The 26,884-nt window shown below is 44.2% G+C and overlaps 1 protein-coding gene across 4 annotated transcripts in view; it reads right to left on the bottom strand.

Moving 5' to 3' along the window:
* The window catches only part of LOC144599285 (NACHT, LRR and PYD domains-containing protein 1a allele 5), a 70,830-nt gene that overhangs the window by 39,942 nt on the left and 4,004 nt on the right, over positions 1-26,884 (bottom strand). For all 4 annotated transcript variants that reach the window (XM_078410067.1, XM_078410064.1, XM_078410066.1 and 1 more), the window contains exons 2-5: positions 9,671-9,702; positions 6,949-6,984; positions 1,079-1,123; positions 287-313 (exon numbers count right to left, since the gene is read on the bottom strand). In XM_078410067.1, the coding sequence (XP_078266193.1) occupies positions 287-313; positions 1,079-1,123; positions 6,949-6,984; positions 9,671-9,702 (140 nt within the window). The remainder of the gene's footprint in view (positions 1-286; positions 314-1,078; positions 1,124-6,948; positions 6,985-9,670; positions 9,703-26,884) is intronic.

A 26,884-nucleotide genomic window follows, 5' to 3' on the forward strand; every position in this document is an offset into this window, starting at 1 on the left:
GACCGCACTGCAAAAGGAGTCTGTACTTTTAAAGCTTCCTGAGGTGACGGTCGGTGCAAACTTCCTCTTCTTTACTGAATCAGTCCATTATTATGCACAAATGTGAAATAATCATTCAGTAATCAGATTCTTCATGTTAATGCTAAAATTGAAAGATCAATATAAATAAGTAGAACATTCAGCAAGGATGGATTAGTCTAGAGTTAGACATATTTAAATATTAGTTTGTTTATTTTTATCAATAAAGCTAACGCATCAATTTATTGAACAACGGAATTTTTTTTACCTAAATCTGCTTCGGATGTGTCGTAATCTTCACATTTTTATTCAATATCAAGGAGGATTTCAAGTGAAAAAGAAATAGAAAAATTAATCATGAAACGCATCAATATTAAACCCAATATAAGCATGCCTTCAAATTCAAATAATTCAAAGTAATATTTCAAAGTATTATTTTAATGATTAGTTAAATATTTTGTTGTATTGATGAGAAGCTAACTCAATTAAGTAATTCACATGAGACTGCAGATGCTGTAATTTGGAACTAAAATGGAGAGCCATTGGCAGCCCATTAGACAGCATCAAAGTCTAGATGAAGGGTCTCGACCTGAAACATGGACTGTCCATTCCCTCTATAGATGCTGCCTGACCTGCTGAGTTCCTCCAGTAGCTCTTTTTTTTTGCTTTGTATTTAGAAACAGTTGACTGTTATGCTGAATTCAATTGATGTTTTATTTTAGTATCATAAAACAAATGTTGAAAGCTGGACTACCTTAACATTATCTAATCAGATATTTATACTGATATAAATGCACCCTATTGTGTTTGTTTTTCTGTATTATTGCTGCTCGGAAATCTGAATGTTGATGTGCATGAAACTAAATGCGTGTTTCACCTTAATAAACCTGCCTTTATCTGATTCTAGTATTATAAAACATATGTTAATTACTAACTAATGTAAATATTAGCTGATCATTTGTTGTGCTGAAATACATGTACCCTTTGATTCTGAGTACCACTCGGTTCAATAGCTTGAATGGTGAGAAGTGTGAGAAACAAAGAAGGTGTTTCAACTTACCAGACTCCACCTTTTCAGATTCTGAAGAACTTTCATCGTCAGAAACTGCGCATAAGAAAAGAAAGATAATAAAATATCCATTAAACTATCTTTCTGATCAGGGTCACAAAAAGCTGATAGAGGTAGGCGCCATAACATTTAAAAGACATTTGGACAGGTATGTGGATCGGGAAGGTTTAGAGGGATATGGGCTAAATGCCGCCAGGGGAATGAATGAATAAATACTTTATTGTTACATGACATGTCACAGTGAAATTTTTTGCTTGCATACCCAAGGTATGCAAATAGCCGCCACATAAAGGGCGCTGACAAAGTGGGACTAGTGTAGATGGGGCATCTAGGTCAGCATGGGCAAGTTGGGCTGAAGGGCCTGTTTCCATGCTGTATGACTCTATGACTCAATAGACAATAGGTGCAGGAGGAGGCCATTCGGCCCTTCGAGACAGCACCGCCATTCAATGTGATCATGGCTGATCATTCTCAATCAGTACCCCGTTCCTGCCTTCTCCCCATACCCCCTGACTCCGGTATCCTTAAGAGCTCTATCTAGCTCTCTCTTGAATGCATTCAGAGAATTGGCCTGCACTGCCTTCTGAGGCAGAGAATTCCACAGATTCACAACTCTCTGACTAAAAAAGTTTTTCCTCATCTCAGTTCTAAATGGCCTACGCCTTATTCTTAAACTGTGGCCCCTTGTTCTGGACTCTAACTGCACCAGGGTGATTAAATGAACCATGGAGTGCCCAAATCAACTGATTTGAATGAATGAATGAATGGATGAATGAATGAATGAATGAATGAATGAATGAATGAATGAATGAATGATACTTTACTATCACATTTGATGAGTCATAGTGAGATTCTTTGTTTTGCATTCCATACACGAAGCGTGCAAAGAGTCACCAAGTATAGAGCGCGGACAAAGTTACAAAGTGCTCAATGTAGTCACAATGATCCCTCTTTGTTCTCGGCGTACCCACACCAGGTCCCTCTATGTTATTGGAGCCGCCCCATGCGGCGTCCATCTTTGTTCTCCCGGCAACCCCCCCCGCCCCCATGCCAGGTCCCGCCATTTGTTGGGAGGAATTAGCTACATAACAGGTATGGAAAGGCACTCTCTTTACAGAAGCCAGGAAATACAAGAAAGCCACGCAGTTCCTACAATAATGGTACTTTATTGTTACATGTACCTGGGTACAGTGAAATTCTTTGTTTGCATACAGTTCAGTAACAATCTTACTACGCATTTGGAACAATTATACTTAAGTACAAGAGTGTAGGAATGTTTTTTTTGGGAAGGGCTATGAACAAGAAGATTAAATTAATAAATTTAGTTTAGAGATACAGCATGGAAGCAGGCCCTTCGGCCCACTGAGTCCACGATGACTATCGATCACCCGTACATTAGTTCTATATCTACCGAGTCCACGCCAAGCATCGATCAATCGTCAACGCTAGCTCTATGTTATCCCACTGCCGACACACAAGGAGCAACTTACAGAGGCCAATTAACCTGCAAACCCACCAGTTATTGTAGTGTGGGAGGGAACAGGAGCACACCAAGGAAACCCAGGCAGTCACAGGGAGAACGTGCAAACTCCACACTGACAACACCCGTGGTCTGGCACTCAGGGGCAGCAGCTCTATCGTTGTGCCACTGTCCAAAGTGGTTAACCAGAGAGTCAATTCTCATACAGATCCTTGGCCGCCACTTAAATCCTCCCTTAAATGTTGGAGTCTGGTGAGATGATTGACCCTCTGGCCCACATCCTTGGTTTTTGCCATGATGCTGGTCTTGGCTTCTCAGCTAGAAGCTGGTCAGATTATCATGCTTGGCCCATACTTGGCCCAAGTGACATTTGGGCCTGAGGCATCGAAAGAGTTATAGAAAAAGTGGAAACCTTGGAAAATGTGTGCAGTTTCACAATTCCACAGAGTACTGATATAAAATAGAGAGACATTTAAAAAATAACGTGTCACCACGTGTAAAATGCAAGCATTCTTTAATGAGACGAGCCATTGCCTGTGGGCATTGCAGCTCAGAATCCTGATTGCATAATGCTTAAATTCTACTCAAAATGTAATACAATTGCCATAATTTCTAGATCTATTTGCATCCCTTCAGAAATTTAACTGTGTATTTCCCAGAACAATTTAGTCCAGCGCTTCAAACTCTTATATCTGCATCAGTTGTGCATAAAGGGGATAATGCAGATATCAGTGGTGCTGCAGATTTGTTGCTCCAAGGAGCCAGGCAAGGCCCGATCCAACTACCGTCTATGTTGTGGAAGGAACTGCAGATGCTGGTTTAAACCGAAAATAGAGGCAAAAAGCTGGAGTAACTCAGTGGGTCAGACACATCTCGGGAGAAAAGGAATAAGTGACCTTTTGGGTCAAGACCCTTCTTCAGACTGAGAGTCAAGGGAAAGGGACTGACTCCGACTCTCAGTCTGAAGAAGGGACTCAACCCGAAACATCACATATTCCTTTTCTCCGGAGATGCTGTCCGACCCACTAAGTTACTCCAGCTTTTTGTGTCTAACTACTGTCTATGTTGAGTTTGCACGTGGATTTTGCTGGGTGCTTCACTTTCCTACCAAATCCCAGTGACATTCACAGGATAGTTTCTTCTGAGCTGTCGTCAGGCAACTGAACCATTCCATCAACTAGAGAGCGATACCTAGCTACTATCAACCTCACTGGAGAAACTTGGACTACCTTTAATCGGACATTACTGGATTTTATCTTGCACTAAATGTTGTTCCCTTCATCGTGTATCTGTACACTGTGGACAGCTCGATTGTAATCGTGTATAATCTTTCTGCTGACTGGTTAGCATGCAACAAAAGCTTTTTTGACCTTTTTTGTACACGTGACAATAAACTAAACTAAAACATCTTGTTAGGTTAGTTAGCTGCAGTAGATCACCAGTAGTGTAGGGGGGTGGCAAGAGAATTGGGGAGCGGGAGGGTGGGGGTTGGGAGTTGACAGGTATGAGGAGGAATTGGGTGCAGGGAAATAAGAGGAATAATGGGATTGCTCCGTTATGAGCTGGCAAAATCTCAATGGGCTGAATGGACTTGCACCATATTATGTTAGGAATCTCTCTGTAAAGTGCAATGATGTCATTTTCCGCACAGAGTTCTTTTCTGCAACACAGTAGGGAAATTAGTCCAATTTGCCCCAGGAGCAACCATCTCCATAGACTCCCAACTAAATTTCAATACAGCGGCAGTTTGGGACCTTCAGATCCTTGTGACCTGCCCCACACTCAATATTACTGTTCATCCTTGACTATCCCCTTTGGCGGCAAGAACAGGAAAGCAGAGTATTACCTGAATGGTGACCGATTGGGAGAAGGGGAGATGCAACGTGACCTGGGTGTCATGGTGCACCAGTCATTGAAAGCAAGCATGCAGGTGCAGCAGGCAGTGAAGAAAGCGAATGGTATGTTGGCATTCATAGCAAGAGGATTTGAGTTTAGGAGCAGGGAGGTTCTGCTGCAGTTGTACAGGGCCTTGGTGAGACCGCACCTGGAGTATTGTGTGCAGTTTTGGTCTCCTAACTTGAGGAAAGACATTCTTGCCTTAGAGGGAGTACAGAGAAGGTTCACCAGATTAATCCCTGGGATGGCGGGACTTACATATGAGGAAAGGCTGGATAGACTGGGCTTGTACTCGCTGGAATTTAGAAGACTGAGGGGGGATCTTATAGAAACATATAAAATTCTTAAGGGGTTGGAGAGGCTAGATGCGGGAAGATTGTTCCCAATGTTGGGGGAGTCCAGAACCAGGGGTCACAGCTTAACGATAAGGGGGAAGTCTTTTAGGACCGAGATGAGAAAACATTTCTTCACACAGAGAGTGGTGAGTCTGTGGAATTCTCTGCCACAGAAGGTAGTTGAGGCCAGTTCATTGGCTATATTTAAGAGGGAGTTAGATGTGGCCCTTTTTGCTAAAGGGGTCAGGGGGTATGGAGAGAAGGCAGGTACAGGCTACTGAGCTGGATGATCAGCCATGATCATATTGAATGGCGGTGCAGGCACGAAGGGCCGAATGGCCTACTCCTGCACCTATTTTCTATGTTTCTATGTTTCTATCCCCCCCTACCCCAATGGCCCCAATCCGACTAGGCTTGTATACACTGGAATTTAGAAGGATGAGAGGGGATCTTATCGAAACGTATAAGATTATTAAGGGGTTGGACACATTAGAGGCAGGAAACATGTTCCGAATGTTGGGGGAGTCCAGAACCAGGGGCCACAGTTTAAGAATAAGGGGTAGGCCATTTAGAACAGAGATGAGGAAAAACTTTTTCAGTCAGAGAGTTGTGAATCTGTGGAATTTTCTGCCTCAGAGGGCAGTGGAGGCCAATTCTCTGAATACATTCAAGAGAGAGCTAGATAGAGCTCTTAAGGATAGCGGAGTCAGGGGGTATGGGGAGAAAGCAGGAACGGGGTACTGATTGAGAATGATCAGCCATGATCACATTGAATGGCGGTGCTGGCTCGAAGGGCCGAATGGCCTACTCCTGCACCTATTGTCTATTGTCTATTGTCTATAATCCCTTCAAAGCAAGGCTTTGAACTTCTTACTGAAATTCTAAAGTCCCGACCCACCTCCATGATAGAAACATCCTACCAAACCAATTTTCCCAGGCACCTAATCCAGCAGCTTCCTCCAACAACCAATTCCTGGAGATCGCAACTCCCAGCCTAAAATCTTCTCACCAAAGATCCTATCATCCTTGACCTCCTCATCCAACTATCACCCAAATTCCATCAACTTGCACTGCCTTTGACAAGGCCCACAAGCCTCATGTGGACCCCATCTTTGGCTCAACCTTTCTTTACACATATTCTCTTGGACCACTTACTGTAGTCTGAAGGATCCTGACCCGAAACGTCACCCATCCTTTTTCTCCATAGATGCTGCCTGACCCGCTGAGTTACTCCAGCACTTTGTGTCTATCTTCACTATAGGCTAGCGTCTGCAGTTCCTTTCTACATACTATGCCCATTCATCTGGTCTCAGGCACCAAATAACCCAGAGCTATCTGCCCTACCCCTACCAATGTCCCATCATTAAATATATATATGGGGCACAAATAAGGTAGCTAGTAGCAGAGATGTCTAAAGCAAGGGGTCATGGGTTTAGGATAACGGATATGAGATTAAAAGGGTATCTGAGGAAGAGTGTTTTCATCCAGAGCATGGTTGGAGTTTGGAATGCATGGCACGAGAGGGTGAAGGCAGGCATTCTCTCAACATTTACCTTGAGAAGCTTGTGAATCGTCAAACACGGAAGGCTATGGACCCAGTGACAGTAAGTGGGGTTAATATAAAAGTGTTTTTAATAGCCAGCAAGGATGTGGTGGGCCCCAAGATGATAAGTGTTTAGTTTAGTTTAATTTAGTTTAGAGATGCAGCACGGAAACAGGCCCTTCGGCCCACCGAGTCCTCACCGACCAGACATTAACCGCACATTAACACTATCCTACACGCACTAGGTACAATTTACAAATTTATCGAAGCCAATGAACCTACAGGTGTTTGGAGTGTGGGTGGCGAACAGAGATCCCGGGGAAAACCCACGCAGATCACGGGGACAGCGTACAAACTCCGTACAGACAAGCACCCGTAGTCAGGATCGAACCCGGGTCTCTGACGCTGTACGGCAGCAACTCCACTGCTGCCGCCCTGCTGCTGAAATTTGCAGCAAGGCCCATGTCCTTGGCTGTGATGACCACCCCATGCACTCATGCATCTCGTGCATGTGTTTCCATGCACGCGATTACCTCTGTACTTTACGTTAGGGAGTGATGATGTTCAACAGAGGGCAGATGGAGTGTGAGGAATGAACACCACTTACCTGGCTCTGCGTTTTCAACAACATCTGCATTTTCCTCTGTGGAATGAACACAAAGCAACAGTGGTGAGTGACACAACAAAAGCAATTAGCAGGCTTTGCAATGACAAGCTATGTACGGTCCCCTGAGCCATCAATGCAAAGTCTATGAACCGTTGGAAGTAAATTGCATGTTCTTCCTGCTAGCCGAGCCAAAATCACGTTTGATAAAGTTGTGAATTTATGTTGATTGCTCTGAGGAGCAATTGTTTTTAAAATCTTTTGATATCATTTGCAGTGAAGTCATACATAATATAACTTTTCCTCAGTGCTTTCTCTGCAGGCATTTAAAAAGGTGCCGGTACGCAGATAAATTCAGGCGTGTGAGTGAGGTAAATAAAAGAGGAAACGATCCAAGCACTTACGTGAGGCGTACAACGGGGGTCAAAAATGTACTCACAAAATTACCCGTTTCAAGCCTCTTTTAGTGCATTTCAAAGTAAAAACAGATATTACAAAATAATGTGAATATGTCACTGTATACTAATACCATTTTGAAGCAAATTTGCACATTAATTGATAATCAGCCCAAAAAGGTGGCAATTGGCTTTTCTGATGTGTTTTATAGTTTAACCATGTCTTAATTAATTTAGTTATATAATCTTGGACTTAAATTTAATATTTACTCATTACAGTTCCACCACTGATTTTCTGGCACTCTTGGTTCCAGAGCTTTGCTGGTTTATCCAGCCGACCAAGAAAGACAGCTATGGGGATAGATTTGCTGGCTCCAGCAGGGCTGGAGTTCCAGAGCCCCGGTCGCAGGTTGCAAATTCAACCCACCGATCGGCCGTGGAAGTCCCGATGAGGTCGAGATTGGCTGCCTTGCCCAGCTTAAGTGCCACATTTTCGGGAAGACTTCCACGGTGCGGGAGATTTCTCGCGGAACCTCTAGCGGCCGAATTGACAAATTGACCATGGAAGTCCCGATGAGGTCGAGATTGGCTGTCTTGCCCAGCCTCGATGCCACATTTCCGGGGAGAAATTTCCAGGGCACACGGAGGGAATTTCTCGCGGAACCGCTAGCCACCTCTAGTGGAACCTAGTGTTCATTACAAGTCTATACATCGTTTTTTTTCTTACTTTTTTTCGATCCGATTTCTCCGTTTATTTGGCAAAGTGAAAAACGCTGAAACCATGCAAAAAGCGCGGAAAATGGATTTTAAAAACGCGGAAATCCGCGGAAAATTCACATGCCTGTAAATTAAAAATTAAACTACATTTATCAATAATTTTCTCCATCAATAAACCCCACGTTTTGTTTTTGTGGCTAATCAACTTCTAATTTAATAGACTAATAACTAAAAAGTATAAAATTAAAATACAAAAAACTGGAAAAACTAGTTTTTAACTTTTTAGATGTGTCGGTGCACTGTACCCTCACTGAAAGGCACTGCCCTTCCTCCTCTATGCCTCAACCCAAATGATTCCTTACCTCACTCCTCCTGAACTTGCCCACTGTGTCCCATGCCAATAACTTCATGGACCATTCCCACCACCCACCTTTGTCAATAAAAAAGCACCAAATACTGGAGTAACTCAGTGGGTCAGGCAGCATCTCTGGAGAACATGGGTCAGTGACTTTTCAAATCGGGACCCTACTTCACACTGATCAACAATTACTTACACCTGTCTACTTGAACTTCCTTTCTCCTCAAGGGTAGACAAAGCTACAAAGCAAATTAACCACAGCTTCACCTTTGTTGCTAAACATCAATTGTACTCCAAGATTTGGATGACCTGTGACCCATGCAACAATGTCCATGCAAATTGGAGGAACAGCACCTCATATTTCGCTTGGGCAGCTTACAATCTAGAGGTATGAGCATTGATTTCTCTAACTTCAAGTAACCCTTGCATTCCCTCTTTCTCTGACCCAAGTGGTTGTGCTATCTTCAAAGTTGTCTTGTTGAGTCTCATTGCTTTTAACTCGTTTTCACCGAGCCAACAGCTAACAATGGCCTGTTTCCTTCATCATCGTTACTATTTTGCATATCTTTCATTCATTTGTTCTATAACTCTCTATATCGCCGTCAATATCTCAATTTCCCTTTCCCCCGACTCTTAGTCTGAAGGAGGGTCTCGACCCGAAACATCACCTATTCCTTTTCTCCAGAGATGATGTCTGACCCACTGAGTTACTCCAGCTTTTTGTGTCTATCTTCGGTTTAAACCTGCTTCTGCAGTTCCTTCCTGCACACAAGGTCCAATCTTACAAAATGCCTAGGTCCCAACTCTCAACGATCTCAACAGAATCAAAATGTTCTCTCTTCAGATCACCCCAAAGCATTTTTTCCCATGGAAGCTCAGAAACAAAACACCAAAATGATGGATTTCTTACATTCAAAAATGAATACTTTGCAAGATAAGGATTCATCCTAATATTTAGGTTGTTAAGATCTCCTTGCACGAGTGTCACAGAAGAATAATTTGTATGGAAACTACTGCTGCTGAGTAGCATACTGATATATCAATGGTCAATGATTTTTTATTGTTACATGTGCAGACAGACGTACAGTGAAATTATCTTTTTTGCACATAGTTCAGTAAAGTATTGCCATACCTAAGCACAATCCCCGAGTACCACAAAGTGTACAGAAATGGTCCACTGAGATCGCAAATGAAACAAACAGCAGCTTCTAGTGCTCATAAAAAGCGAGAAATATTAGTAATAAAATGAAATTACCTTTTACATCCCTTACTGGAGCTCTGTCTTCACTGAAAGAAAATTAAAGAACAGTAATGGATCATTTATGGCCTTTAAAGTTGGGTGAAAGATTTGATACACTGTTGATGTCTTTAACAAATAATAAAATAGTTGTATGTTGGCTGTTAAAACCGAAGCAATACCAAATTGAATCCGAGACGGCAGTAAATAGCAAGTCTTACGAATAATGCTGGAAGCAGTCAACAGGGAAGACGAACATTTAACATTCCATGTCCTTTCTTCACGTTAGCGTTTTGTATTTTCAGAGAACACAAGAGGGCAAAATGTTCAAACTTCCAGCAGCACAAATGTCTGTGAAAATTCAAAATGACTCGAACAGACCCACTTTAAATCTGCTACACACCCTCTCCTTCCCCCTAAAGCCCCAACCTTTCCAATTGAAACCTCTTATGCTGGTAGAGCTGCTGCCTCATATCGTCAGAGATCAGGGAGAATCCATGGGTGCTGTCTGTGTGGAGTTTGCATGTCCACAAGAATTTCCTCCTACATCCCAGACATGCAGGTTTATAGGTTAATCTACTTCTGTAACTTGTCTCTAGTGTATAGGGAGTGGATTTTTAGATTTAGAGATACAACGCAGAAACAGGCCCTTCGGCCCACCAGGTCCGCGCCGCCCAGCGATCCCCGCACACTAACACTATACTACACACACTAGGGACAATTTTTACATTTGCCCAGCCAATTAACCTACCTACCTGTACGTCTTTGGAGTGTGGGAGGAAACCGAAGATCTCGGAGAAAACCCACGCAGGTCACGGGGAGAACGCACAAACTCCGTACAGACGGCGCTTATAGTCAGGATCGAACCTGAGTCTCCGGCGCTGCATTCGCTGTAAGGCAGCAACTCTACCGCTGCGCCACCGTGCCGGCGAAGAAAGTGGGATAACATAAAACTAATGTGAACGGGTGATCGCTGGTCGGCATAAACCTCTGGGCTGAGGGCCTAATTCCACGTTGTTTCTTTCAATCCATTAAACATCTGTAACTGATGTAGATATTTAATATGAAGATAGACACAAAACTCAGCGAGACGGGCAGCATCTCTCTGAAGAGAAGGAACGAGTGACGTTTCGGGTCGAGACCCTTTTCCCCGAAACGTCACTCATTCCTTCTCTCCAGAGATGCTGCCTGTCCCGCGCTGAGTTACTACTCTCTGTCTTCGGTTTAAACCAGCATCTGCAGTTCCTTCCTACACATAGATATTTAATATGCTGTAAACATCATTTACAGACAACATGAATTTTGCAGAGCTCCAGGGAACTCTTGGGGGGGCATAAGTCCCAATAGTAGTGCGATCCCAATCGTTACCAACAGGCTCGATCCGAGAAACCCTTGCACAACCACAAATTTCAAGGGTGAGATTTGTAAAATTTAGTTTAGTTTAGTTTAATGTCACGTGAACCAAGGTTACATGAAAAGCTTACTGTTGCGTGCTATCCAGCCAACAGTGAAAGACTCAAAGTGATTGCAATTAAGTCATTGAGGTTTGTAATTATCTGACACATACGTATGATGTTTACGCAAGAGCATACTGTAGTTATGGGATGGAATGAAGCGGCTTCACCCTTTCCAGCTGCTCTCCCTGTCTTTTTGTTTATCATCACATTTCCTGCAATGAATCATTGGATGAGAATGGATCTCATGGGAAGCAGGTAAACCCATACTTCACGGGGCCCATTCCCCGTCAGCAGGCCTGGTTCTCCCGGAACCGGCCCCTGCTCGCCCCCGAACCCCGGGAACCGGAGAGGAGGACGAGGGAGTCAGTGACGGACGCTGGACAATGTGCCGGAAGGGCCGTTAAGAAGGAACCAGGGGTCTTACCTTCCGTGCCATCAAGGTCGGCTGAGGGAGGCGCCCCTCCCCCCGGGCACGAAGGTGAAGATAGCCCAGCAAAGAGTGGGACGACAGTTTGCGGGATGACCTAATGCAGGAGGCAGCTGCAATGGACGTTTATGGCCAGCTGCAGTTGGGACTGAGAAATAACACCAAAACTTCCAGAGAAAAGAATCCAAGTCTATCCAACCTCTCCCTGTAGCCGGAACACTGTAATCCCGACTGTTTTCTAGTAAACCTCCTCTGCATGCTCTCCAAAAGCCTCCACATTGTTCCTGTAATGGGGAAACCAGAACAGCACCAAATATTCCAAATGAGGTTTAGCCAAAGTCCTATATACAGCTGCGTCATAACTTCCTGACTCGTGTACTCAATGCCCCTCGCAATGAAGGCAAGGATACCATATGCCTTCTTCACCACCCTATCTACTTGTGTGGCCATCTTTAGTGAGCTATGAACCTGGACTCCTATGGTAACAGAGCTCCAAAGGTTACATTAGAAGGAGATATTAAATACAGTACACTTATAATCCCTGGTAAATAATAAGATGAAGTTTAACCAAGCAATTTAGGATCTTGAAAGGTATGAAAAAGAATGGACACAGAGAAATATTTACAGCTGATGGGTTTTCAGTAATGATAAGTAACCTCCGGAAAAGATGTAAAACACACTTCACACAATGGAGTAAGAGAGGTGAATAACACATTCATAACAAGAGTGAATTATTGGCTCAATTCACATTTATCTTTAATTTTTATTTTTTTTGCTATCCCATGCTAATGAACGATATGGAACCCGATGTTAAGACATTTAATCTTAATGAATGACATGATAGATTCAAGGGCTAAAATGGGTTACTTATGATCTATGTTTTTATTAAATTGTTCAAAACAAATGCAAACATTAAACCAACATGAAAGCAAAAGTACTTATGCATGAACAAAGGCAGTCAATCTGCAAGCCATTAAAAAGTATTCTCCTCTGAGTTGTTTATTTTCAAACAGGATTTGTTTTCTGTCGGTACAGTAATCATTTTATTAACCTGGCAAGGTTGATAATGTTTTATCTTTGAAAGACCATTCAGCCAGTTCTCGGTCGCTCACAGTTAGTTCCCTGTGGCTTTATGAACATTTTGGCAATAGGCTGCAGAACATTTCACTGTGGGGCAGCACAGTGACACGGTGGTAGAGATGCTGCCTTTCAGCACCAGACACCCAGGTTCGATCCTAACCACAGGTGCTGTCAGGACGGAGTTTGTATATTCTCCCTGTGACCGCGTGGGTTTTCTCCGGGTCCTCTGGTTTAGGGTCATAATGAACAGGAGTTGAATTAGGCCATTTGGTCCATCAAGTCTACTCCACCATTCAATCGTGGCTGATCTATCTCTCCCACCTATCTCTCCCCATAACCTTTGACACCTATGCAAATCAAGAATCTATCTATCTCTCCACTGACTTGGCCTCCACAGCCTTCTGTGACAAAGAATTCCACAGATTCACCACCCTCTGACTACATTCCAAAGACATGCAGGCTTGTAGGTTAATTGGCTTCTATACATTGTCCCTAGTGTGTGTAGGATAGAACCAGTGCCCTTCCGCCCACCGACTCCACACCGACCAACGATCACCCCTTCACACTATGTTCCATGTTATCCCACTTTCACATTCACACCCCTACAAACCAGGGGCAATTTACAGAGGCTAATTAACCCACAACCCACTTGTCTTTGTGATGTGGGAAGAAACCGGAGCACCCGGAGGAAACCCACAACCTCACAGGCAGAATGTGCAAACTCCACACATGCAGCACCCAAGATCAGAATTGAACCAGGGTCACTGGTTCTGTGAGGCAGCAGCTCTACCAGCTGCTCCAAAGCACCTGTTAACGTCGGTAAAGAGAACAATCAGTTTAACCCGAAAGAAATATCCTTATGTTAAAAATAAGAGGAATCTTTTCAGTGGAATGCAGAAAGAAATGGAAGTCAGAAAAGGGAACAGCAGAAAGTTGAATCACAGAAAAAGATAATAGTTTGAAGGACTAGAAAATTTGCTGATTGTAAAAAATGGTAAAAGTCTGGGTAAAATAAATATCATCTCAACAGTCAACAGAGCATTATTTGTCATTCGGTAGCAAGGGACCGAACGAAACTACATAGCAGTCACACAAACAAAAAGAACACAAGACACATAACCCCAACACAAACATCCATCACAGTGACTCCAAACACCCCCTCACTGTGATGGAGGCAACAAAACTTCCACTCTCTTCCCCACGCCCACGGACAGACAGCTCGTCCCCGACTGAACCGCACAGTCCCCGCGGCCGAGCCGCACCGGGCGCTGAAACGTCTCGCGGCCAAGCCGGGCGATGTTAGGCCCCGCGGCCGAGCCACACCGGGCACTGTTAAGTCCAGCGGCCGAGCCGCACCGGGCGATGTTAGGCCCCGCGGCTGAGCCGCACCGGGCGATGTTAGGTCCCGCGGCCGAGCCGCACCGGGCGATGGAAGGCCCCGCGGCCGAACCGCACCCCGCGCCGTGAGGAAGAGACCTAAAAGAGAAAGGTTTCCCCCACCCCCCCACCCATACCACCACCCCCCCCCCCCCACACCACCACCCCCCACACATACACAACCAAAAAAAAAAACCACCAAAAAAAACCCATCCCAACACCGACACACAACAAAAAAAAAAGGAAAAAAGACGAACAGACTGCTAGCGAGCCGCAGCCGTTAGGCGCCGCCACTTCCGCTTCTGGGCAATGTAAAGACCATAAAAGCTAAAGACCTCGCCAAAACAAACAACACAATGGAAAAGCAGGAAAGGCTTTTGGAAATTGGAAATCAAAAGGAGACAATATACATGGTGGTAACATAGACAATAGGTGCAGGAGTAGGCCATTCGGCCCTTCGAGCCTGCACCGCCATTCAATATGATCATGGCTGATCATCCAACTCAGTATCCCGTACCTGCCTTCTTTCCATACCCCTGACCCCTTTAGCCACAAGGGCCACATCCAACTCCCTCTTAAATATAGCCAATGAACTGGCGTCAACTACCTTCTGTGGCAGAGAATTCCACAGATTCACCACTCTCTGTGTGAAATAAAACTTTCTCATCTCGGTCCTAAAAGACTTCCCCCTTGTTCTGGACAATCTTCCTGCATCTAGCCTGTCCAACCCCTTAAGAATTTTGTAAGTTTCTATAAGATCCCCCCTCAATCTTCTAAATTCCAGCGAGTACAAGCTGAGTCTATCCAGTCTTTCTTCATATGAAAGTCCTGCCATCCCAGGAATCAATCTGGTGAACCTTCTCTGTACTCCCTCTATGGCAACAATGTCTTTCCTCAGATTAGGAGACCAAAACTGTACGCAATACTCCAGGTGTGGTCTCACCAATGCCCTGTACAACTGCAGCAGAACCTCCCTGCTTCAAAACAAATGCAAAAATTAAACCAACACGAAAGCAGAAGTACTTATGCATGAACAAAGGCAGTCAATCTGCAAGCCATTAAAAAGATGCTGCCTGACCTGCTGAGTTACTCCAACATTTTGTGAATAAAAAATTTTTTTTTTTAAAGTATTCTCCTCTGAGTTGTTTATTTTCAAACAGGATTTGTTTTCTGTCGGTACAGTAATCATTTTATTAACCTGGCAAGGTTGATAATGTTTTATCTTTGAAAGACCATTCAGCCAGTTCTCGGTCGCTCACAGTTAGTTCCCTGTGGCTTTATGAACATTTTGGCAATAGGCTGCAGAACATTTCACTGTGGGGCAGCACAGTGACACGGTGGTAGAGATGCTGCCTTTCAGCACCAGACACCCAGGTTCGATCCTAACCACAGGTGCTGTCAGGACGGAGTTTGTATATTCTCCCTGTGACCGCGTGGGTTTTCTCCGGGTCCTCTGGTTTAGGGTCATAATGAACAGGAGTTGAATTAGGCCATTTGGCCCATCAAGTCTACTCCACCATTCAATCGTGGCTGATCTATCTCTCCCACCTATCTCTCCCCATAACCTTTGACACCTATGCAAATCAAGAATCTATCTATCTCTCCACTGACTTGGCCTCCACAGCCTTCTGTGACAAAGAATTCCACAGATTCACCACCCTCTGACTACATTCCAAAGACATGCAGGCTTGTAGGTTAATTGGCTTCTATACATTGTCCCTAGTGTGTGTAGGATAGAACCAGTGCCCTTCCGCCCACCGACTCCACACCGACCAACGATCACCCCTTCACACTATGTTCGATGTTATCCCACTTTCACATTCACACCCCTACAAACCAGGGGCAATTTACAGAGGCTAATTAACCCACAACCCACTTGTCTTTGCGATGTGGGAAGAAACCGGAGCACCCGGAGGAAACCCACAACCTCACAGGCAGAATGTGCAAACTCCACACATGCAGCACCCAAGATCAGAATTGAACCAGGGTCACTGGTTCTGTGAGGCAGCAGCTCTACCAGCTGCTCCAAAGCACCTGTTAACGTCGGTAAAGAGAACAATCAGTTTAACCCGAAAGAAATATCCTTATGTTAAAAATAAGAGGAATCTTTTCAGTGGAATGCAGAAAGAAATGGAAGTCAGAAAAGGGAACAGCAGAAAGTTGAATCACAGAAAAAGATAATAGTTTGAAGGACTAGAAAATTTGCTGATTGTAAAAAATGGTAAAAGTCTGGGTAAAATAAATATCATCTCAACAGTCAACAGAGCTTTATTTGTCATTCGGTACCAAGGTACCGAACGAAACTACATAGCAGTCACACACAAAAAAGAACACAAGACTCATAACCACAACACAAACATCCATCACAGTGACTCCAAACACCCCCGCACTGTGATGGAGGCAACAAAACTTCCACTCTCTTCCCCACGCCCACGGACAGACAGCTCGTCCCCGACCGAACCGCACAGTCCCCGCGGCCGACCCGCACCGGGCGCTGAAACATCTCGCGGCCGAGCCGGGCGATGGAAGGCCCCGCGGCCGTACCATGCGCAGCTAAGTCCCGCGGCCGAGCCGGGCGATGGAAGGCCCCGCGGCCGTACCGTGCGCAGCTAAGTCCCGCGGCCGAGCCGGGCGATGGAAGGCCCCGCGGCCGAGCCGTGCGCAGCTAAGTCCCGCGGCCGAGCCACGCCGGGCGATGTTAGGTCCCGCGGCCGAGCCGCACCGGGCGATGGAAGGCCCCGCGGCCAAGCCGCACCGGGCACTGTTAAGTCCAGCGGCCGAGCCGCACCAGCGATGAATAGTCCCGCGGCTGAGCCGCACCGGGCGATGTTAGGCCCCTTGTTCTGGACTTCCCCAACATCAGGAACAATCTTCCTGCATCTAGCCTGTCCAACCCCTTAAGAATTTTGTAAGTTTCTATAAGATCTCCCCTCAATCTTCTAAATTCCAGCAAGTACAAGCTGAGTCTATCCAGTCTTTCTTCATAGGGCGGCACGGTAGCGCAGCGGTAGAGTTGCTGCTTTACAGCGAATGCAGCGCCGGAGAATCAAGTTCGATCCTGACTACGGGTGCTGCACTGTAAGGAGTTTGTATGTTCTCCCCGTGACCTGCGTGGGTTTTCTCCGAGATCTTCGGTTTCCTCCCACACTCCAAAGACGTACAGGTATGTAGGTTAATTGGCTGGGTAAATGTAAAAAATTGTCCCTAGTGGGTGTAGGATAGTGTTAATGTACGGGGATCACTGGGCGGCACGGACTTGGAGGGCCGAAAAGGCCTGTTTCCGGCTGTATATATATATGATATGAAAGTCCTGCCATCCCAGGAATCAATCTGGTGAACCTTCGCTGTACTCCCTCTATGGCAAGAATGTCTTTCCTCAGATTAGGAGAACAAAACTGTACACAATACTCCAGGTGTGGTCTCACCAAAGCCCTGTACAACTGCAGCAGAACCTCCCTGCTCCTATACTCAAATCCCCTCGCTATGAATGCCAACATACCATTCGCTTTCTTCACTGCCTGCTGCACCTGCATGCCTACTTTCAATGACTGGTGCAGCCCCAGAGACCTGGGTATGATCCTGACTACGGGTGCTGTCTGCACGGAGTTTGTAAGTTCTCCCCGTGACCGGCGTGGGTTTTCTTCGGTAAGCTCCAGTTTCCTCCCACACTCCAAAGACGTACAGGTTTGTGGGTTAATTGGCTTGGTATTAAAGTTTTTTAAATTGTCCCTAGGATAGGTAGGATAGTGTTAGTATGCGGGGATCACTGGTCGGCATGGACTCGGAAGGGTATCGAGGTGAAACGTTACCAATTCCTTCTATCCAGAGATGCTGCCTGTCCCGCTGAGTTACTCCAACATTTTGTGTCTAACTTCGGTGGGCCACTATCTCTAAACTAAACTAAAAAACTAAAAGAGACCAAAACTAAAGACCAGAAATGTCCAAAACTAAATGACCAAAGAGAAAATTAAACTCCTTCCCTGTTTTGTGGTAAGAGGAAGTATTCAGCGGGTACTAAAAGCCAAGGCCCAAGAATAATGGAAGAAATTACAGAACAATAAAGATAGTATTGTTTCCGTTTCCCTTGAAATGGTCTAACTGGTTTTGGTCTGTTGACTCCTCATTTGTATTCTATTGTCATTGGGTGCTGTAGGTTGATGGTGTGCGAGTGGTGGGGTGGGACTGGAGATGTTGGCAGATGTGGTATTGCATTCGTGTACTTGGATGTAAACATTTGTATGATATTTGCATAATAAATTTTTATTCGCCGTATCACAGCTGTTTGTTGCTATAACGATCTTCGGGTATATTTATGTCCCACTGTTTGTGGCAACGCAAAAGAACATGTTTTTTTGTACAGTAGAAACAAGGAAATGCAGATACTGGTTTATACAAGAGGACGCAAAGTGCTGGAATAACTCCAGCAAAAGATTGACACAAAGTGCTTGGGTAACTCAGCAGGTCAGGTAGCATCTCCGGAGAACAAGGATAGGTGACATTATAAGGTCTGAAGAAGGTCCCGACCCCAATCCCACATTCACCTATCCACATTCTCTGGAGATGCTGCCTGACCCGCTGATTTACTCCAGCACTTTGCATCTTTATTAGAATGGGACGCCTTCCTAACTTGAGTCAAAGTTTACTGTATAAAAGGTGAGAGAGAAATTGATCTAAATACTTAGACTGAACAAGGGGTTCAACCCAAAACGTCACCTGTCCACGTTCTCTAGAGATGCTGTCTGACCCGCAAAGTTACTCCAGCACTTTGTGTACTTTTGCAATGTACTAATCACTAGTAGCTAGACTACTGATCCTGAGATGAGAGTTTGAATTTGGAATTTTTTAATTCACCAATTTAATAAATGTAGAATTCATTTTTTAATAAAATCTCTTTTCTGTACCAGCAACCATGGAATTATTGAACATTATTTTTTTTTAAAGCATGGAAACAAAGAACTGCAGATGTTTGTTTGCAGAAAAATACACAGAGTGCTGGATTAACTCAACAGGAGAATATGGATAGGTGACGTTTAAGGTCGGAACCCTTCTTCAGATTGACAGTAGTGTGGGAGAGAAAGCTGGAAAATGGCGGGGCGGGACAAATCATGACAAATGATCGCTGATTACAGGAGAGGGTGCCTTAAATGGCAGATGGGTGGACAAAGGCGAGAGATGAAAAGGCGTCAAAAGGTTGTAAGATATGGAGAAAGAGGAGAAATGAAATGTGAAGCCAGAGGAAAGGATGTAGGTAGAAGTGAACGGGGGTGTGGGAAGGGGGTGATGTTGGGGAAAATGGGGGCTGAAGAATGGAGAGTGGGAGAATTGGGTGCACACCTGGGGGGGGGCACAGGGAAGAGACAGGGGGTAAAAAAGGGGGGAAGGGTATTACCTAAATTTGAAGAATTGAATATTCATACCGTTGGGTTGTAAGCTGCTCAATGGAATAAGAGGTACTGTTCCCCCAGTTTGCGTGTGGCTTCATTCTGGCAGTGGAGAAGACCCAGCACAGAAAGGGCAAAATGAGAATAAGAGTTTTTTAAAAACCCCGTCTGGTTCACTGATGTGTAACGGGAAAGGAAATCTCTATCTTATTCTGGTCTGGCCTCTATTGTCTCCAGACCGGCCATTGTAGTTGACACTTGACTGGCTCCAGTTCAGAGGGAGTATGGAGAGCCAATAAATGCCAGCAACACCAACAACACGTCAATCCTTTGAGTGATTTTAAAAAAAATAGCTGAACCCAGATGCTAAGCTGGAAGTGTTTTTTCTTCCGATAATGCCACTACCCTAATTTTTTGTCACAATTGAGATAAATGGACTTGCACAATGCTCTGTGTAGAAAGGAACTGCAGATGCTGGTTTATACTGAAGATAGACACAATATGCTGGAGTAACTCAGCGAGTCAGGCAGCATCTCTGGAGAAATAGGGTGGGTGACGTTTCGGGTCGAGGAAGGGTCCCAACCTGAAAAGTCACCCATCATTTTTCTCCAGAGATGCTCCCTGACCCACTGAGTTACTTCAGCACTTTGTGTCTATTGCTTGCAAAATATATAGTGTTGAGCAGCAGTTTTGATTTGGAGGCGAAAATACTTTGTTGATTTTGTTTTACATGATCAGTGCCAGAGTGCGCTAATATTTTAGACAATAGACAATAGACAATAGGAGTAGGCCATTCGGCCCTTCGAGCCAGCACTGCCATTCAATGTGATCATGGCTGAATATCCACAATCAATTTTGCCAGCAGTTGGGCAAGATAATCTTCAATATACCATTTTAAACTTCTAACGCATACGAAAAGCAGCACTGTAACCAATCAGCACTGTAACCAACACCATGTCTTGAGGGTCATAAAGCCCTTAAATAACAAACATTTGCAACTTATAGATGGGATGGAGGTAAGGCTCTGGTGGTGACCACTTACTTCTGCTTAACATCAGGCATTGTTATATTACAGATCAAAATTGAAAATTTATCAACCCAATATGATACACAGAAGCACAATGAACATTGGCAGCAAGCCAAACCAGAGGGGGGACAGCAACAGGAAATACAACCAAGTGCTACACTTGCGCGTCTCAGCCAAAACCTAAGGCTGAAAATCAAAGAGAAAAATAAATTAGAATGGCTGGGTAGAAAATTGGCCAAAGTATTAGATTTTAAAGTGCATCTAGACTTTAGACTTCAGAAATACAGCGTGGAAACAGGCCCTTTGGCCCACCAAATCTGCACCAACCAGCGAGCACCCCGTACACTAGCACTATCCTACACACTAGCAACAATTTACAATTTTACCAAAGCTAATTAACCTACAAATCTGTACGTCTGTGGAACGTGGGTGGAAACCGGAGCACCCGGAGAAAACCCACACGGTCACAGGGAGAACATACAAACTCCGTACATACAGCACCCATAGTCAGGATCAAACCCGGGTCTCTGGCGCGGTAAGGCAGCAACTCTACCGCTGCACCACTGTGCTGCACCTAAAGGAGGAAAGTTAGAAATGTAAAACCTAAAAGGAGGAAAGTTTAGAAATGTGGAGTTTGGAGCTTAGGTAGCTGCATGCACAACTATGTAACATGGCGTAAGGAGGTGGCATCTGTAGAAATCTGTAGCTGGGGGGTTGATATGGGCCCAGAGGTCTGTCAGATGGGATAGTCTATAGAAAGAGGAACAAGGAATTTAAAATAAAATTGCAATTATTGAAACAGTGTCAATAAATACGCACTAGTGAAGGGTGTATGAGAGACATGCTTTTGTTTAGAAGTGGGGAGCAGAATGACCTCAAGTTTTTTAAAAGGTTGGAGAGTTAGATAAGCATGTTTGTAAGCAGGATAATGACAGACTATTTGCACTATACACAATCAGTGAAAAAAATCAGGAACGCATGTCCTTCATCGACGATGCAGAAAATGTGAAAGGTTACATTAAGAAGAAAAATACAGGAATGATTTTGCAAGTGCAAACCCATCCAAAATTGTTGGTAGAGTATCCAGATTTCCTGATGAGGCACGGTTGACAGATTAGCCCCTCACTGGGAGTGTCCATTTGTAAAATCAGACCTTTGGAGTTCAATGGAGTCAACACCTAATGTATCAAACAGTTGGCAACACAGCAAAATAAAATCCTATCATCTATTCAGCCATAATGTAAAGCCAAATCAGATTAAAGTATATTTCAATTGTGCACTGTTCCATCATAACCCTCTTTTCAGATTTGCAGCAGGGAGGCCACTCAGGTCTTGCTGTGGCTGGCACCTACTGCTTCTTTATCAGAAGAGAGAGGAGGAGTCTGAAGAAGGGTCTTGACCCGAAACTTCACCCCTTCCTTCTCTCCAGTGATGCTGCCTGTCCCGCTGAGTTAATCCAGCATCTTGTGTCTTACTTTATCAGAAGAATTGTGAATGTAGTTGAAGAATATAGAATAGTGAACAAATGCCCTCACCCGTGGTCTTAAATGGAAGGGAAGCTCATTGAGAAACAGCTAAAACTTCTTCGGACTTTACTGGACTTTATCTTGCACTAAACGTTATTCCCATTATCATATATCTGTACACTGTGGATGGCTCGATTGTAATCATGTATTGTCCTTCTGTTGACTGGTTAGCACGCAACAAACGCTGTACCTCAAAACATCTAGGTGATGGAAAGTTCCCCGAGGAACTACTGTTGCAATAAACTGAGGCTGTGTTAACTCAGAACGATCTTTATTACATTAGGTAAGAACGAGGCACTAGAACGATGCCTGTTGACTTCAGTTCAACTAATACCCCTTTGATACTGTACTATAGTGTACAACAATACACAGTAAAAGTAAACTATCAAGTAGCGCGCAAAATGTTATCTGTGGTTTCTTTTAGACTTTAGAGATACAGTGCTAAAACAGGCCCATTTATTCACAAAATGCTGGAGTAACTCAGCAGGTCAGGCAGCATCTCGGGAGAGAAGGAATGGGTGACGTTTCGGGTTGAGACCCTTCCTCAGACTAAAACAGGCCCGTTGGCCCACCGAGTCCATACTGACCAATGATTGCCATGTACACTAGGGCCTAGTGTAGCACTATCCTACACACTGGGGACAATTTTACAGAAGCTAATTATCCTACAAACTACGTCTTTGGAGCGTGGGAGGAAACCGGAGCACCCAGAGGATACCCAAGTGTTCACAGGGAGAATGTATAAACTCTGTGCAGACAGCACCAGAAGTCAGGATCAAACACTGGTCTCTGTCACTGTAAGGCAGCAGCTCTACTGCTGCACCACCGTGCCACCCCCCCCCCCCCCCCCCCCCCCCATAAGAACATCTATTCTCAACGGTGCTGTGGAGGAGGTTGCCAATGAGGACCATTTCATCCTATTTGATTAAAGCATTTACAAACATTTCGCCTGCCCATGGTTGAAGGGATAGGGATTTTCATGGAGCTTCCACGAGAGGCTGCACATGCTGGAGTTTTGAGCAAAAAACAAACAGCTGGAGGAACTCAGCATGTCAGGCAGCATCTGTGAAGGGAAATGGACAGACGATGTTCTGGGTCAGACTGAAGAAGGGTACCAATTCAAAATGTCATCCGTCCATTTCCCTCCACAAATGTCCAGGCCATGATGGTCTAATTCTTGTTTTAAGGGGCATGAACAGCTTAATCTCAGGTTGAATTTCAAAGCCTTGGTGAACCTTGTGCAAATGCAATGGACATATTGTTTTTCACAAAACACATCTTCTCTTATCCAGCTAATCAAAGGTAGAGTAATTTGATCTATGATTTGGAAACTATAGTTTACGTCACGATGTGTAAAATTATAGCATGTAGAAAACTGGCATGTTGTTCCTGCAGTTTTTTTCCCCTTTTAGGCTATTAATATAATCTTTCATTGTTTGAACAGCTAAAAGCAGGATCCAATGCCAAATTATTTTGGCACTGTAAATCTTTCTCACTAGCAGAGGAAGAAACTTAATCTATTATCGCCAAGAATTCACACAGGAACAAACAGCCTACTCAAATGCAGTGAACCACTTTCAACAAATGTGTCGGCCATGGATACGAGTCTGAATCTGAGTCCATTGTCTTCAGCAAGTTACATAAAAAAACACCGAATCGCGGGGCTTGGGTCGGCCCTCTGCGGACCTTTCACCGTCCGGCGCGGCCTGGAATAGGCCGCGGGTTTTTCACTGCTGCAAACAAAATTTTCACTGTAGCTGTACCTCACTGTACCTGTTTATGTGGCATTAAACTTGACTTGATGTTACCTGATTTGCTCAGATCACGCACAGCGTAAAGTTTTTCACTGTTTATCGGTATTCATGACCGTAATAAACGAATATCCTTTTTGTTCTATATCTCTCTATATCACTGACTATATCTCTCATTTCCTTTTCCCCTGACTCTCAATCTGAAGAAGGGTCTCGATCCGAAACGTCACCTATTCCTTTTCTCCACAGATGATGTCTGACCCACTGAGTTACCATCCATTTCTTGTCTTCCATTTTAGTTTAGTTCAGTTTAGTTTATTGTCACGTGTACTAAGGCACAGTGAAAAGCTTTTTTGTTGCGTGCTGTCCAATCAGCGGAAAGACTATATATTGTTACAATAGAGCCGTCCACAGTGTACAGATACAGGATGAAGGGAATAACGTTTAGTGCAAGGTACAGTCCGATTAAACATAATCTAAGGGTCTCCAATAAGGTAGATGGTTGCTCTGACCACACCAACCAAGCAGTAACCAGACTGAATTTTTCTCTGCTTTAAAAAGATTGTGCACTTTTTTGGGAAAATGTGCAATAAGCAACCCTCAATAAAGAATTTATTGAAGTGTTGATGCAGTTTTAATCAAATGCCTTTAAAGAATTGTTTTGATGCTTGGTACTGTTTTATATTAAGAACATATGTCAAGGACAATCAGGGAAAGAGCATCTGGTCTGCAGTGCCATTCTCATGCAGTCATTGTGCAGCTTCTGCACAAAGTGACTGCCATCCAATCCCACGTTCACGGTCTGCAGCCAAGAAGCACAATCTCATGGGATGTGCAAAAGCACAGAGAGGAAAGGAACTGGAAAATTATTCAGTGACCCTCAAAGATAACCAAAAAAGTGTGTGGTGAATATTAGAATGGGATCGCAAGGAACTACAGACGTTGGTTTACAAGAAAAAGACGCAAAGTGATGGAGTTACTCAGCGGACCCTAGGCTCTCCCACTAGTGGAAACATCTTCTTCACATCCAGACCTTTCACTATTCAGTAAGTTTCAATGAGGTTCCCCCTCATCCTTCTAAACTCCTGCGAGTACAGGCCCAGTGCCGTCAAACGTTCATCATATGTTAACTCACTCATTACTGGGATCATTCTTGTAAACCTCCTTTGGACCCTCCCAGGGCCAGCATAATCTTCCTCAGATATGGTGCCCAAAATTGCTCACAATACTCCAAATGTAGCCTGATCAGAGCCTTATAGAGCCTCAGCATTGCATTCCTGGTTCTATATTCTAGTCCTCTTGAAATAAATGAGAGCATTGTGTTTGCCTTCCTTACTATTTGTGTACTAAATTGTGTACAGTTTTGGTCTCCTAATCTGAGGAAAGACATTCTAGCCTTAGAGGGAGTACAGAGAAGGTTCACCAGATTGATCCCTGGGATGGCAGGACTTTCATATGAAGAAAGACTGGATAGACTAGGCTTGTACTCGCTGGAATTTAGAAGACTGAGGGGGGATCTTATGGAAACATATAAAATTCTTAAGGGGTTGGAGAGGCTAGATGCGGGAAGATTGTTCCCGATGTTGGGGAAGTCCAGAACCAGGGGTCACAGCTTAAGGATAAGGGGGAAGTCTTTTAGGACCGAGATGAGAAAACATTTCTTCACACAGAGAGTGGTGAGTCTGTGGAATTCTCTGCCACAGAAGGTAGTTGAGGTCAGTTCATTGGCTATATTTAAGAGGGAGTTAGATGTGGTCCTTGTGGCTAAAGGGATCAGGGGGTCTGGAGAGAAGGCAGGTACAGGTTACTGAGCTGGATGATCAGCCATGATCATATTGAATGGTGGTGCAGGCTCAAAGGGTCGAATGGCCTACTCCTGCGCCTATTTTCTATGTTTCTACCTATTCGACTTGCAAATTACATTTTTGTGAATCCTGCTTACCAACACTCCCAAGTCCCTTGTCTCAACATGGAGGCCAAGTCTAACCCTTTCATTATATGAAAGGTCTCAATTAAATCTTCTCAAAGTCTACAATATCACTTCTCAGGAGTTCCTTTATCAGTTATATCTCTGGTTAATTAAAGACCTTTACACTGTGCCAATTAACAACCCTCTTGCCAAGGAGGCCCAGTGGATATTTTTGCACCAGCAATGTGCATTACTATTGTCTGTTTATTTGCCTGTTTAAGTTTTTTTATACATATACTGATCTTTTTTTGTCGTTATTTATGGGTTTTACTGAGTATCATGTTTACATTTCTGTTGTGCTGCTACAAGTAAGAATTTCATTGTTCCGTTTCGGGACATATAACAATAAAATGGAATGGCGGGACTATCATACGTTGAAAGACTGGAGCGACTAGGCTTGTATACACTGGAATTTAGAAGGATGAGAGGAGATCTTATCGAAACGTATAAGATTATTAAGGGGTTGTACACGTTAGAGGCAGAAAACATGTTCCCAATGTTGGGGGAGTCCAGAACAAGGGGCCACAGTTTAAGAATAAGGAGTAGGCCATTTAGAACTGAGATGAGGAAAAACTTTTTCAGTCAGAGAGTTGTGAATCTGTGGAATTCTCTGCCTCAGAAGGCAGTGGAGGCCAATTCTCTGAATGCATTCAAGAGAGTTGGATAGAGCTCTTAAGGATAGTGGAGTCAGGGGGTATGGGGAGAAGGCAGGAACGGGGTACTGATTGAGAATGATCAAGCATGATCACATTGAATGGCGGTGCTGGCTCGAAGGGCCGAATGGCCTCCTCCTGCACCTATTGTCTATTGTCTATAACACTCCTTACTCTTGATTAGTTCATGCCTAATTGGATTCCAAGGCAATACATTCAAACAATCAACCCACCCAACCTCCCTGTCTATGCTGGGTTTAGCTTACAATGCTAACTTTGTAAGCACCCTTGAAGGGTGACTATTTGCATACCTTGGGTATGCAAGCAAAGAATGTCACTGTGCCTTGTCACAAGCGGCAATAAAGTATTCATTCATTCAGAATCTGTGGATCTCACACTAGTGCAGCAGGCAACACAGAAGTGGAGGAAGTCATCCTCAAACCCGAGAAGACAACATCCTGGTATTTAAGAGAGAGAGATACAAGAAACTGCAGATGGAATCTTGCGTAGAACACAGTGGTGCAGCTGGTAGAGCTGCTGCATCACAGCGCCAGAGACCCAGCTTCAATCCTGACCTCGGGTGC

The sequence above is a fragment of the Rhinoraja longicauda genome, chromosome 13, assembly GCF_053455715.1.
Source record: "Rhinoraja longicauda isolate Sanriku21f chromosome 13, sRhiLon1.1, whole genome shotgun sequence".
Lineage (NCBI taxonomy): Eukaryota > Metazoa > Chordata > Chondrichthyes > Rajiformes > Arhynchobatidae > Rhinoraja > Rhinoraja longicauda.